This window comes from Pagrus major, chromosome 15 (genome assembly GCF_040436345.1).
Source record: "Pagrus major chromosome 15, Pma_NU_1.0".
NCBI lineage: Eukaryota > Metazoa > Chordata > Actinopteri > Spariformes > Sparidae > Pagrus > Pagrus major.
Window position 1 is genome coordinate 7,513,963 of NC_133229.1, and position 13,041 is coordinate 7,527,003.

The 13,041-nt window shown below is 43.1% G+C and overlaps 1 protein-coding gene across 1 annotated transcript; it reads right to left on the reverse strand.

The window, feature by feature from the left end:
• Positions 1 to 9,783: 9,783 nt before the first annotated feature.
• nkx2.3 (NK2 homeobox 3) lies at positions 9,784 to 12,714 on the reverse strand. The gene is made up of 2 exons (XM_073482178.1): positions 12,273 to 12,714; positions 9,784 to 11,148 (listed from the first exon to the last, which is right to left on the reverse strand). The coding sequence occupies exons 1-2, from the start codon at positions 12,655 to 12,657 to the stop codon at positions 10,505 to 10,507; spliced, it is 1,029 nt and encodes a 342-aa protein (XP_073338279.1). The 5' UTR covers positions 12,658 to 12,714; the 3' UTR covers positions 9,784 to 10,504.
• Positions 12,715 to 13,041: the final 327 nt, after the last annotated feature.

Sequence of the window (13,041 nt, forward strand, 5' to 3'; positions counted from 1 at the left end):
ACAACGGGGAACTTACCAACATGCCAAACTGAACAATGTGGGCTGATTATACAGAATTGGTTCAAATTGTGCGCAAAGGTGTGATGTCTGATTCCTTTTGAGGGGACTTCTGAGCACTGATGCGGTTGGCGTGATGGATGTGTCGTCCCCAGGGGGAGCTGATGTCCTATAGCTTTACTGTAAATGTTTACATTCCTACATTCACTGATGCTATCTGCTAATAGTTTCTGGAACAAGCCTGAAGAGTCCTCTGGGTGGGATTATTTGTGGTGTGTGAGTGTGTGTGTGTGTGTGTGAGGGAGAGAGAGAGAGAGAGAGACCAGGTCAAAGGGAAGCAGATCTGTCTTTAAACAGAGGTATTAACTGTGACCCCTCTCTTTCCTGAGTCCTGCCCTGTGTCTGCCGAGGGCCAACGCATTAACAGCAGCAAAACACACACACACACGCATGCCGCTGCCCTCTCTTTTTTCCCAAAGCAAAACATTTAACCGTTGTCATAATTGCTTCTGATAGTACAATTAACGATTGGCTGGGTATGAATCATTTCCAGAGCCTCTCCCAGTCCTGCTTTCGTGTGAGCTCTAAGTCTGTTCATATTATGCAGCAGTCTCAGTGCCAGCAGCACTTATGTGAAGATGATATTGTTTAAATCAACAAGGCCCTTGAGAAAATGATTCCTGGCACAATGGGCGCATCGGAAATGCATGTGTAATTGCTGCTCAGGAGCCCTGTGAGAACTCTCTGTCAACAGATCCGTATCTTAAAAGTGTAGCCAAGCATGGATTAGGTGAGGACTGTCATTCTTGCGTTGCTCACCGTTGCTCAGCCCCACCCTCAACGCATTCCTGTCAGCTGAAAAATCTAAAAGACAACTGGAAGTTACCTGCTTCCACTGGCTTTATTAAGTCCTTTAATGCTTTGTTGAGCTGCTGCCCCTGATTGTTTGAAGAGGCAGACGGGCATGTTCCTTCTGCACTACTGTCTGGCTCCTTTCATTCGCTCTCTCTGCTTTATGAGCCCATTCATCGGGAGCCACACTAATAAAACACAACTCAAAATGTTTACATACTTGAGCTTTACATATTTATACACGCTTGATGGCCGGGTAGACTAGTACCTTGAACGACACACAGTTGCTGATATCTGGGAATGTAGCGAAGACCTCTGACGGGGCAAGAAACATATCGGACACACATTTAAACAGACTCCAAGGTTAGCCACATGTATTTGGAGGAGAAAACAAAGTCAAACAAAGTTACAGTTATTACTCAAAAGCCAGAATAAAATGTTGGCATTCTAGGTTTCTGCAAAGCACATGTCAAATCATATCAACATTTCTACGATACAGGCGATGAGCACTTCAGATGACATCTATTTGGCTGACTTTCTCATCGGAGGAAGAGTGGTTGGGTGGTGTCCATATAGCTGATAAGGGCAGTCATCAGCAGTGATGGAGGTCACCTCGAGACAGCCACTTGCTCCAGCTGACTAAAGCGGGTATATTTAGGGAGATGTTGGGAAAGCTGTAGTATTTTAACCCAAAGCATGATCTGTTCTTTACTCTAACCGAGTGATGTTGTACCTAAACCTAACCAGAATTTAAAGTTGCAATATGTAAGAATTTTATCAGCCATATCTATTGAGGTTAGCATGCAAACAGCTAGCCCTGGCCCATCCCATGAAATAGTCTGACAGAGTAGCTCACGCCTCCGGCGCTGACTCGTGTCCCCCCTACACTCGTGTGCTAGCGCTGTTACCAACACTCCTCTGGTGCTTTGAGCTCCCCTGCTACCAGTTAATAGGTCCCCTAGCTGCTTAGCTAACTGAGCTAATGGCAGCCACAGGCAGCAGCACTTACCGGATGCTCTGGTGATACGCTGCCACCAATTTTTTTGGAATGTGAATTGATCAGGCGGCCAGTTCTTGCATAATGCACCTTTGCGTTGTCACAGCATCAGATAATGTGGTTAAAATGTCTATGTTGGCTTTATTTCTAGCAGATGTGATTGTCTGCCTGCTTGTGTTTGTTACCCCATTAGACTTTGTTGATTAAAATAATAGTTAAAGCATGTGACTATCAGACTTAATAGTCTATGTAACAGACCAGCATCATCCTTTAAGTGACGGGTGAAACCGAAGAGACACTCAAAAAAAAAAAATCTAATGTTCAACCTCAGGTATGGATGAAGGTCCATATACATCAAGATTATCCTGGGTCCTGTCACTCACTCCTCTCATTGGCCGACTTGTTCTCAATGGAAATTTACATCAGTGTGACATCACAGACTGAGTGCAGACAAAATCTCATCTGGTCACGGTAGACAGCAATGACTAAAGCAACTATTCAGCAACACAATGTGAACAATCACAGCACATACAAAGTGGCATACCTCAGAGCCACACACAACACTGTGACCTTTTCTGCTGCCAGCATAGTCTTAGTCGTCTGAGTCTTGAATAACAAATACAACCCGTGTAAATGAGAATGGTTTGACTTTATGATGCCCTGACAACGTGTGGAGAGGTGCTATTCCTGCCTCACAGAAACCTGTTGTGTCAGCCTGAAGTGGTGTTTTGATATTAGAGATAAATGAGGTTTGGGCTGCTGCCAGAGAGTGGCACAAGGTGATCATCTGTGGCAAAGCAGCTTGTTGTAGGAAAGGAAAGTTGAAGTACCCATTAACATCCCAGTTCATTGATATCACAGCCTCTTCATTGTATTGTTGTATTGTTATTGTTCATTTGCAAGGTTTAGATAGACCAGACACCACCTTGCTGCAGGTTAATGCTTTGAAACATTTAGTACATGAGCAGTATTTTAATTCTAAATTCATCTGACAATTTTTTCACAATTGATCGGTTAATTATTTAGTCTGTCAAAAAGTTGTGAAAAATGTTCATCACACTTTCCGAGAGCCCAACATGACGTCTTCATATTGCTTCTTTGGTCCAGCCAACAGTCCCAAACCCAAAAACTTTCAAGTTACTATCATAAATGACAAAGAACATCAGCAAATCCTCACATTTAAGAACCAGGAACCAGCAAATCTTTGACAGTTTTTGCTTGAAAAATTGTTTGCATTAAGTTTCTATGATCTGCGGCTCACGAGCACACAGTTTACCTTGTAGTGTCGAAGTGTTATCACTGAACAGCACAAATATATCTATTTTTAATTTTATTTTCTTTACATTTTTTTCATGTTTACCTGTACGTCAATCAGGGTGGAGCGTGGGATCAGCGTGCCCTCCCCAGCAGCCTGCAGGCTCCATCTATGCCCCACGATTATGGGAGTAAACACTAGCAAGTCCAATCAGTTAAGGACTCAGCCAAAGCACCTCATTTATGAATTATGTTTTCTATTTTCCCAACAAGTGTGGCCTTTGTGTATCCTTTGGGATGAGGGTGTAGTCTTTACGGTAAGGCATGATTAATGTGTGCTGTCTTGTGCAGCCCGGCTGGATGGTGCAACATCTCCACGGTCGATTGACCCTCTCTGACTCATAGAGTAGAGCAGAGTAGGCCTACGCATGACTCTCTGCAAACATACTCAGTATTCACCTTAAAGCCATCTGGCTGAGTCAGTAAAAGTGAGTTTTGTGCAATACCAAAATATAAAGTAAACTGAATTTGCTGCATTTCTATGCATGAACACACACTTAAGATACTTAACATACTGTAAGTTATTCGTCAAGTTGTCACGCCGTCTGTGCCCGGCCTACTGCTTCTTAATCTGTTAAATACACACACTGACACACTCTCCACACACGTACTGAAGGTCCATAAACCTCATGTAAAGAGCGTGCTCTTTCCAGGTGTTGTGTTGAGTTTCATGATCAATAAAGATGTCCCATAAATAAAATAAATACCTACTAAAAACGTCAGAGTCTCGGCCATGCTGCTCACACGTCCAGATAAGCTACCTTCTCTCGTTGGGTTTGTATAAATTCAGGATTCCTTTCTGCTCTGTCTGGATGCTTAAAATGGACTGTTCCTGGCAGTCATGAAGGAGGGGGAAAGCAGCGTATAGATCATCCTATGGGCTCTGGGAGTCACTGCTGTGAGCTGCAAATGAGTCACTGCCTTGTACATTTAGAGTGAAACATTTTATAAAATAAAATAGACCCACTGGAGTTATTTCACATATTTGTGCAGATTGACACATTTAATTTAATTATGCTCATGAATTCAACAATTTTTGTAAAGTGTGCTTAACTGTAGTGTATAATTTAGATTGTCCAATAAATGCCACCTTTAACCCACAGTGTTGTGATATTTAGGGACTGTGCGAAAATGGGTAAGGCTATTAAATCTTAAATTTAAGGTTTTATAATTGATGTTATTTTATTTTAAACTTACCCTTGAATTGGAAAAAAAACTGCAGCAACCTCCCCCTATATCTCACAAGTTGTGTTTGCTCTATATGTTGTATCATTCAATATTTAAAAAAAAACAAAAGAAACAAAAAATAAATAAATGTAGAGCATAAAGATGTAAGATTATGGAATAAAATGAATCTCAAACTTTTTGTTCTGATTCAGAAGAAAGTGAAGGAGGCAGATATAATATTAAGTGTGCTAAATCCCTGAAACAGAGACAGGGTTGCTGTCTTCAGTATATCGCAAAACACAACTTTTGACCCACTGTGCACAATGTAACAATCATTTGTGAGATGTAGAGGTATGTGTGTGTGTCAGGTCTAAAAAAAAGAGACTTTCACTGCCTTACCAAATATGTCAGACTATCCTCCCCTCAGCAAACAGAAGTAATACATAACTCTTTTTCTGACCTCCATTTCCACCAATTTCATCCCTCAACAGTTCTGTCTCTAAAAAAACACCATAACATAGAACATAAGATTGTGATAGAAGAACCCAGCAAATCAGAGAACAAAGTCTGAACAAGTCAAAAGTATTTAGCCTTAAAATTTTTTTTTTTTTTTGTGAATCATTACAAAATAATAACCACACTCAATTCTCGGTCTGAAATGCCAAAGATTTCTTCACACAGTAGTAATCTAATCAACTGACAGTCTCAAAGAGCTTCATAATGCGTCATAAGCCCACACCAATGTTCACTGCAGGCTTCGTTTCAAATATATACATTTTCTATTCTGATTGTCTGTTCAAAGCTGTAAATGTAGCACCTCACAGTGATACACATTTACAGCTTTGAACCCCACAGAGCAGGCCAAGCTCTGAAATTGTTCTGCTTTAAAAAAGAAAAAGTAAGCTACACTGGCTTCTAGTTTTAAGATAAACCACAACCACAATAGAAAATAAAACTGTACAATCTCCAAAGATACTGTCATCCAAGACAGCTGCCAACACTTTGAGTCGGGACAGACACAAGTCTCTCTGGAGTTCAGAGAGCTTCAGAGCATCCCTCCACACGACATGCTGCTCATGCGCCAGGGCTGGCACCAGTAGTGCAGGTACGGGTGGTACTGGAAGCCCTGGTATGGAGGCACAGTCACTGGGAGGTGTACTCCATTCACCTGGTGATAGTGCGTTTGATTGTCCCTCCACAGCACTTTTACTGCGACTTTCTTTGGTTCCGAAAGCTCGGCCGCCACATGGCGCCGTTTGGTTTTATATCTCCGGTTCTGGAACCAGATTTTCACCTGAGTCTCTGTGAGTTTCAGAGATTCTGCCAGGTCGGCCCGTTCAGGCCCTGAAAGGTACCGCTGCGCGTTGAAGCGGCGCTCCAGCTCGTAGACCTGTGCGTGAGAGAAGGCCGCTCTGGAGCGCTTTTTGGTGCCCGGCCTGCACTGCCGCTCATCGGATGAACAGCTGACCGACTCCCCGCTGCGGTGATGTCCACCCTCCGTCTTCTGACGCTCGTCCCGCTCCTCACAGTGTGGTTTCTGGTCTGCAGCGCCAAGGAAAGACAAAAAAGAAAAAGTGTGACGACGTGTTTTCTCTGACAAGGTGGTCAAAAGCATAAGAGCTGCTGTCTGGATTTTCACTTAAACAGGTTGCATGTGAGATTTTCATCTTTTATACATTTTCCCATCCCTGTCCTACAGCCTGACCTTCCTCAGATGACAAAGTCTGCTATTAAATGGCCTGTTCATGACAGACAGCCTAAATGGTGCGACTGGCCCTTAATAATCGACGCAGATCACTCTGTACCAACTATGTCCTTAAAACCCTGGATCAATTCAAAGACATTTGAAGTTTTTATTGGGGGAAAAAATAGATAAATGTAATCCCTGTAGATGCTGCTGAACATATTCCATCATATGATTTTTCTGCAGAGAATTAAATCCACATTTTAACTCAAAAAATGGCACAAACATGCCATCGAGGTTAAACAAATTTACTCTGTTTCCAAATCCGTTTTTGTCTCTTAAATGTTTCTCTTCTTGATTCACTTTGTCTCATTTAAAGATTCCAGTTTGTTAAAATATAATCTGATGCAGGAAACAAACGAAATTGTCAATTCATTCTCATATGTGTTGCAGTGTGGAGAGTCTTTTAAATTCGTTATTGCCAACTAAAGAAGACCTTCTCACCGTGTTCTCTGTGCTCGCTCTCCTCTCTTGTGGACTCCTCGCTGCAGGTATCAGACATGCTGAGATCGGCAGGTAGTCTCCCCGACTGGATGCGATCCTCATCCGCGCCCTGATGAGTCAGATCAGGGACTCTCGCACCACCATCCTCGGTGCAGATGTTGCGCTTTGGTGCACAGTGCTCCTCTGTACTCCTTGCACCGGGCTTTCCCCTGGCATCACGTCCGGTGAGGATGTCTTTGATGGAGAAGGACGAAAAACTTAATGTCATGATTAAAACAAGGTCGCGGGTATTTCCTGCACTCTCGCATGCGATTTATTTGGAGGCATCAAGAGATCAGCAACTCGAACGCAGAAGTCCTTACTGATTCGATCACTGTTTAATTGCTCTAATTTAATTGTGGTGAACTAAGTCCGGTCTGCTAATGAACAGCCCACATCAGGAACTGTCAAGTCTATTACAGTCCTCTCAGCAGCAGCGGCGCCAGTTAACCTTTGATAGGCTGTTTTCTCTGCCTGGTCCCTCCTTCGCACCGCCCAGCTCCATGCTGTTCTCTGGTCTCTGTGCTCTGATTGAGGACGAGGGACGCTGATTTTTCACACGAGCTATTTCACCTTGGCGAGGTGATTTAATTAACTTACATTATGATCGCTAGGAATTATTTTAAAAGGGTCAATAGCTACATTTGTCAGAGCGTTTATGTGGAGACGAGGAGAGTAATTAGACACTGCTGAACATTTCAAATATTACCTTGAATATTAGACATTAGTTAAAGACTCAGAGTGGATCTTATTTACTATTCTTGTAAAATGGAGCCGTGTCAGTCATTGTGTTTTTACCAAATATTAATTCTACGCAAATTATAATAAGACAATCTGGTGCGTAAAAGTTCTCGAAACGTGCGTAAAACTAAGCTCGACGCATGATTTTAAATGCCACAATATTTTTGCGCACTTTTACATGTATAGTAGGAAGATATACAACTTTGATTTTAGCTTCCACTTCGTTCGACAGTGCTCTGACAGGACTGAAGTAGCTCTGAAATGGCTACATTTTCTTCAATTCATTACAAAATCTTGACAGAATTTAACTGAATTGAGAACTTTGGCAATCGCTAAAATGTTTCCCAAAAGTGTAGATATTTTCTTATCTGTACAATTATGTGTGTTAGCCTGAGTTTTTCGAGGCCATAATGCCTTGACCATAGAGAAATAATTTTATTGTGAAGCGAGGACTTCCAGCCGTGTTGCTCAAACAGGTGAGTAGCGCCGCCGTGCGGTCATGATGCCTCGTTTCCAAAGTTAAGAGGTGCGTAAAAATGGCAGCTGCGCAACCCCCTCCCACCTCTCTCTCTCTCTCTCTCTCTCTCTCCCTCTCTCTCTCTCGCACACACACGCACATGCATTACACAATCAGCAGGCCTAGCCTTCATAGAGGAGACGTGATGACAGACGCAGTGATCTGCCTCCTCTGTGTTGTTGTGTTTTCTTCCTTTGACTAAACAGAGAAATCTCTCAGATTGCCACAGAGCGCGAATCAGCCCCAGGGCGTCAAAACATGTCCGGATTGGAAACATGAAAGTTCATACATGTGTTCAGACCTCGAGATGTCATCACCACAATAATGAAATGTAACTTTTTAAGTCGGCAAGTGGGAATTGGTACGGTTAGTTAACATTTCTGAATGAAGCGGTTCCTTCACTCATTCAACATTCTTGTTTTATTATCCGCGTCCAAATACACTCATAGTTTCAGCCTCCTTGTCGCCTGCCTGCTCAGTAGATTTACTCATGAACACACACATCATCATCATCATCATTATCATCATCATCTGAATCAGTCGTCTTTACTAACTGAAACCCTGCATGTGCATCCACTAAACAGCAATCACTGAAAACGTGTGTCCTGGTGATGATCCATGTGAGAAAGGAATTATCTTTGTGTTTCACAGAAAAGAAAAATTCCAGTTAAGTCAACCAATTGTATTTTTATTGCGCCAAACCAGCACATTGCACAGCCATGCTGGACACCCTCTAGACCCCTCCACGTTAATTTAGATTTTTTTTTTTTCCAGAAGGCTGCAGCATTTTGTTCAACACTGCTCCTCATAATAAAGTTTTGTTTTTTTAAGAAGATTATTTGACCATAGTCCTAAACAAACAAACAAACCTGTTCATATCTACCTGATGCCATGTTGGAGGCCTGGCCGACGCTTGAAGTGCCACCTAAATGGGAGAGCCTTCTCTTCGAGCCTCTCCGCGCACTTTTCCTTCTCTATATTTGGGCCCTGCTTCTTTTGTGAGCTCCTTGAGTGGTTGCCATTGGAGACTTTGTTTTGGGAAACTCCACGCCTTGCTCAGCGATGAGCCGAGCTGCTATCTTTGGAAGCGCAAGATAGCGATCGCAGCGCCTGTCAGAGCAGCAGTGTCCAGGCCGCGTCCTCAGGCATCGCCGTCCTGTCGCCAACTCTATTTACACTAGTGACTGTGCAGCACTTAGAGCTGACACCAGGTATGTCCCACTACCGGCAGTGCAGTAGCCAGGGGAAGTGGCCAGTGAGGCTATCAGAGGAGACAAACACTCTGTTTACGTTGCAATTCATCTCCATTAATAGTGTCTCCATGCCTCGGAGGTGAAGGTGTTTGTTTAAGTATATCTGCAATCAACTATGCGTGTTTGGGTCACTGAAAATATGGGTAATTATTATACGATTATAATATTTTATAATTATTGTAAAATTACTTATAGACTGTATCATTATATCCATTATTATTATTTTATTTATTTGAAGAACATATAAAGCCATTTTTTAACATTGGGAATGATATATTTCAGTGTCACGCGTCAAAAAAGACAAAATAGAAACCTTTACAAAAATATTTATCATCCAAAGCTATGTGAGTTTATTCGCTCTGTGGGTCCCGAGGATGCTGGCTGTCTGGTTAATGTCCATCTCTGAATCCTGACCGGACATTAGCTCGCCTCTAAATTCTCTCTGTTTCTGGTTCTCGTCTCAGGACAAAGTCTACCACGAGCTTTCTCACAAGGACAAAAAAAAAATGCTTGCTTGGTTTGAAAAACGATTTGAGATGATGAGAAACTACACGTGTTTGCTTGAGGAATAAACTCTCCATTTATTCATTCGAGTTTCCTGCCCAGATTAATAGGAATGTTGGAATGCAACAAGGTCAGAAACGTCCCATTTTTTACACAAATGTATGTAAACACACACAGACACGCACGCACGCACACACACACACACACACACACACACACACACACACACACACACACAAAGCACAGTACAATACAGTCACTTATGTCATTCTGTTTGTAACATCATTTAATTTCACCATCGGGTATCATCTCCGTCGATATTGTAACTTGAGCGTAAAAAACAGCTCCATTACGCACAAGTTCCCGTTTTATTCAGGTCATACAGGCCGCTGTTCAATCTCACAGATTGAAAAACACAAGTCACGCTGTTCAAATAAAAAGAAAATAAAAGCATAATACTTTTTAAAGATTGCATCATCCAGCAGTTGTGGTCCATGTTGTTACTTTCTCGCAAATAATTTTAGGATGTAACCGAACCAATAAAAATGCATTTATTATGGGCTCTACCTTACGCATAGAAACGTATGATTGTATGACACCTTCCATAGAGTGTCCCTTTATTTTTGTCGCATGTTATGTCTATTTTTGAACCACAATTAGCCACATTACGCACAGTCTTTAATCGGCAACATTCAATCCAACAGTAAAATATCCAACAACAGTTTTGTGGCTCAGACAAAAATGCGCATAATATGTGATTTGCATCTCAGTCAGCGGGTTGTTGTTTCCTCATGTGGCCTGCCTTCACTGGCCTACACTTTCTGTAACGTCTTAGAGTTTTAACATGTGCTTTCCTTGCATTAGTAAATCAGGTTGACGTGCTTGAGTCCGTTCAGCCATCCCAGAGTCTCTCCCAGCTGTGCGTAAAAACAGCGCTACCATGCCCGGATGCCCTGCAGAGTTCCCTGGCAGGGTGTGACGACCGGTCCTTGGGGCGCCTGGCTTTGCGTCTGTGCACCAAGATTTCCCAAATTCATGTTCATAAAAGCGTTCGCAGCGGTGTTGCTGGGCGGCAGAGCAGGTAAACTAGAGTAAGTACAGGAGTAGGAGTTAGTGTACACCGAGTTGTTGTAGCTGTAGGCTGGATAGCTGTTGTAGCTGTACGGGTTTGGAGCTGCGACCGTGTAAGAAGTGTTATAGTTCTGGGATCCGGTCAGACAAGGCCTCCCGTCCCGGACCAGCACCGGCACAGCCACCCTCCTGGGCGGAGGCGGTGGGTGGTGGTGGTGATGGTGGTGCCCCGCCATCTCCAGAGTCTTGTCCTGCCGCTGCCTCTTGCATTTGTACCTCCGGTTCTGGAACCAGATCTTGACCTGGGTGGAGGTGAGTTTCAGGGAGCTGGCCAGGTGCTCCCTCTCAGGGGCGGACAGGTAGCGCTGCTGCTTGAAGCGCCGCTCCAGCTCGAACACCTGAGCCTGGGAAAAGAGGACGCGGGGTTTCCTCCTGGTCCTCTGCTGCTTGGTGGCGGGTTTGTCCGAGTCTGGCTCCTCACAGTCTGCGCGCAGCGCCCCGCAGCTCTCTGCGAGAACAAAGTGTACATGGAAAACTGGAATTAGACGTGTTAATATGTAGTATTTTAAAAATGTTTAACCAACACTCCATAACTTTCTCATGCCAGAACATCATGATATCGACATGAATTCATTCATTTTTTAAGTAAAGTTTTTCTTGGGGCAAAACAGGTTTTCCATCGCAAAATAACTTTTTGCGGATTTAATAAATATACCAATAATTAACACAATTTTTCCACAATATTTTCATTTAAATATACTGTATATATACAATATATAGCTATTTAAAAACTTTAAAACAAGTGAAAGTGTACTGGATTGGGTATTGAGTTTTAAGTAATAAGTATATTTATTAGGAAATAAATCAAAATGGGGTTTCAAAGAGGATTAAATTGGAAAAGTAAATTAGGAGAAAATAGTAAATATAAAAATCAATATTTGTCAAATCACCTGTGATATTCATGATTACATCTTGATGAAGGTAAAGATATTTTAGATTTAGATTTCTGCCGATTAAGTGCACATTCATTTGGCTAAATCTAAAAATCTAAAATGTGAATTAGTCATGAAAGGTTTGGCTCATTTGCACATTTGTGTTCATTGATTTATATAAATTGTTCAAAATGAATGAATCAGTGCACATTGTTACCTGCGGGCATCGTGCACAGTCATTAAGTGGCAGATCAGCAGCACACTGAGAGAACAATGCTCCCTTTTTTCGTGGGCGTTAATTGTGCAAGGTGTGACACTGGCTATATATAGTATTTCGACTCTAAATGATAAGGTCATTACAGAAAAAAACAGGATATTAAAGGCCTAAATATACCCATATTTTTATTCGAAATGTAACGTTTGTTATTAGGAAAAATCCTTCTGGTGGAGCACCGAGGACCAGGTGCCTTTGTGTGTATTTGCTAAATGTTTTATAGTCATTTATACATGAATCAGCAAATGATATCAGTCAGTTCAGTAATTATTTCCTCAGAATTATCTATTAAAGCTTAATGAACTCATGCGTCTCTGTTCATGCTATTATTGTTTTTATTGGTAATTATACAATTACCAATAAAAACGACAGCGCTCATCATCCTCACTAACTTTTGGATGAACTGTCATGGGACTGTGTACTCACTTCTGTCCTGGTCCTCCTGCTCGGTCTCCAGCCGGAGCTCTGCAGGGTGGTTCTGGCTGCCAAACATCTCCACCGGCAGACCAGATTCCACCAGCCGCTCCTGCACCGCCAGCGTGTTGAGGTACGACATCCTCTCCTCGCTCTCCGACACGACGGAGCTGATGGGACTCGGACTGTCCCTCCCGGCCAGCATGCAGGAGGGCGGCGAGTGAGAGCCGAACGGTTTATTTGGGAAAGCTCCGGGCTGTGACAGCGCGCCGGAGAGACCGAAGCAGGAGATGAACTGGAGCTGGTGCTGCTGAGACTGCTGCTGCAGCTCTAACTTCAGAATGTCCTTAACAGAAAAAGGCGTGCTGGAAGAAGTTACGAGCGGGCTGGGAAGCATTATTACCACCGACAGTGAGATGACAGATAACAGGTAGTCAGCGGGCCTGAAACTGCGCCGATTTGTCTCCGGACGGCGCGTAAAAGAAGAGAACAACCCGTGCGTAAGCGTGAAGAATGGTGACGCGCTGCTTGTTTTTCATGCGGACCGTGCAGGACTGGCTTTCTGTCAGCTGTGACATCCCTCTGTTGTGGCTGCAGCTGGAGAGAAAGAGAGAGAGGTCGATCCTGATGGGTTGGCTGAATTCAGATAGAGAAAGAGCCGGGTCAGCCAAGATGCTGTCCTCTCCCTTTCAGTGACGTCGGAGGAGGGACTCGCTCTATCTCTCTCTCTCTCTTTCTCTCTCCCTCCCTCTCTCTCTCTGTAGGTGTGTGTGTGTGTGTG

Bases quoted from the DNA above. Each gene is read 5' to 3' on its own strand.
- nkx2.3 (XM_073482178.1), bottom strand. From the start codon at position 12,657: ATGCTTCCCAGCCCGCTCGTAACTTCTTCCAGCACGCCTTTTTCTGTT. The intron at 11,149-12,272 runs GTGAGTACACAG...TTGTTCTCGCAG, and splicing joins GCAGGAGGACCAGGACAGAA to AGAGCTGCGGGGCGCTGCGC.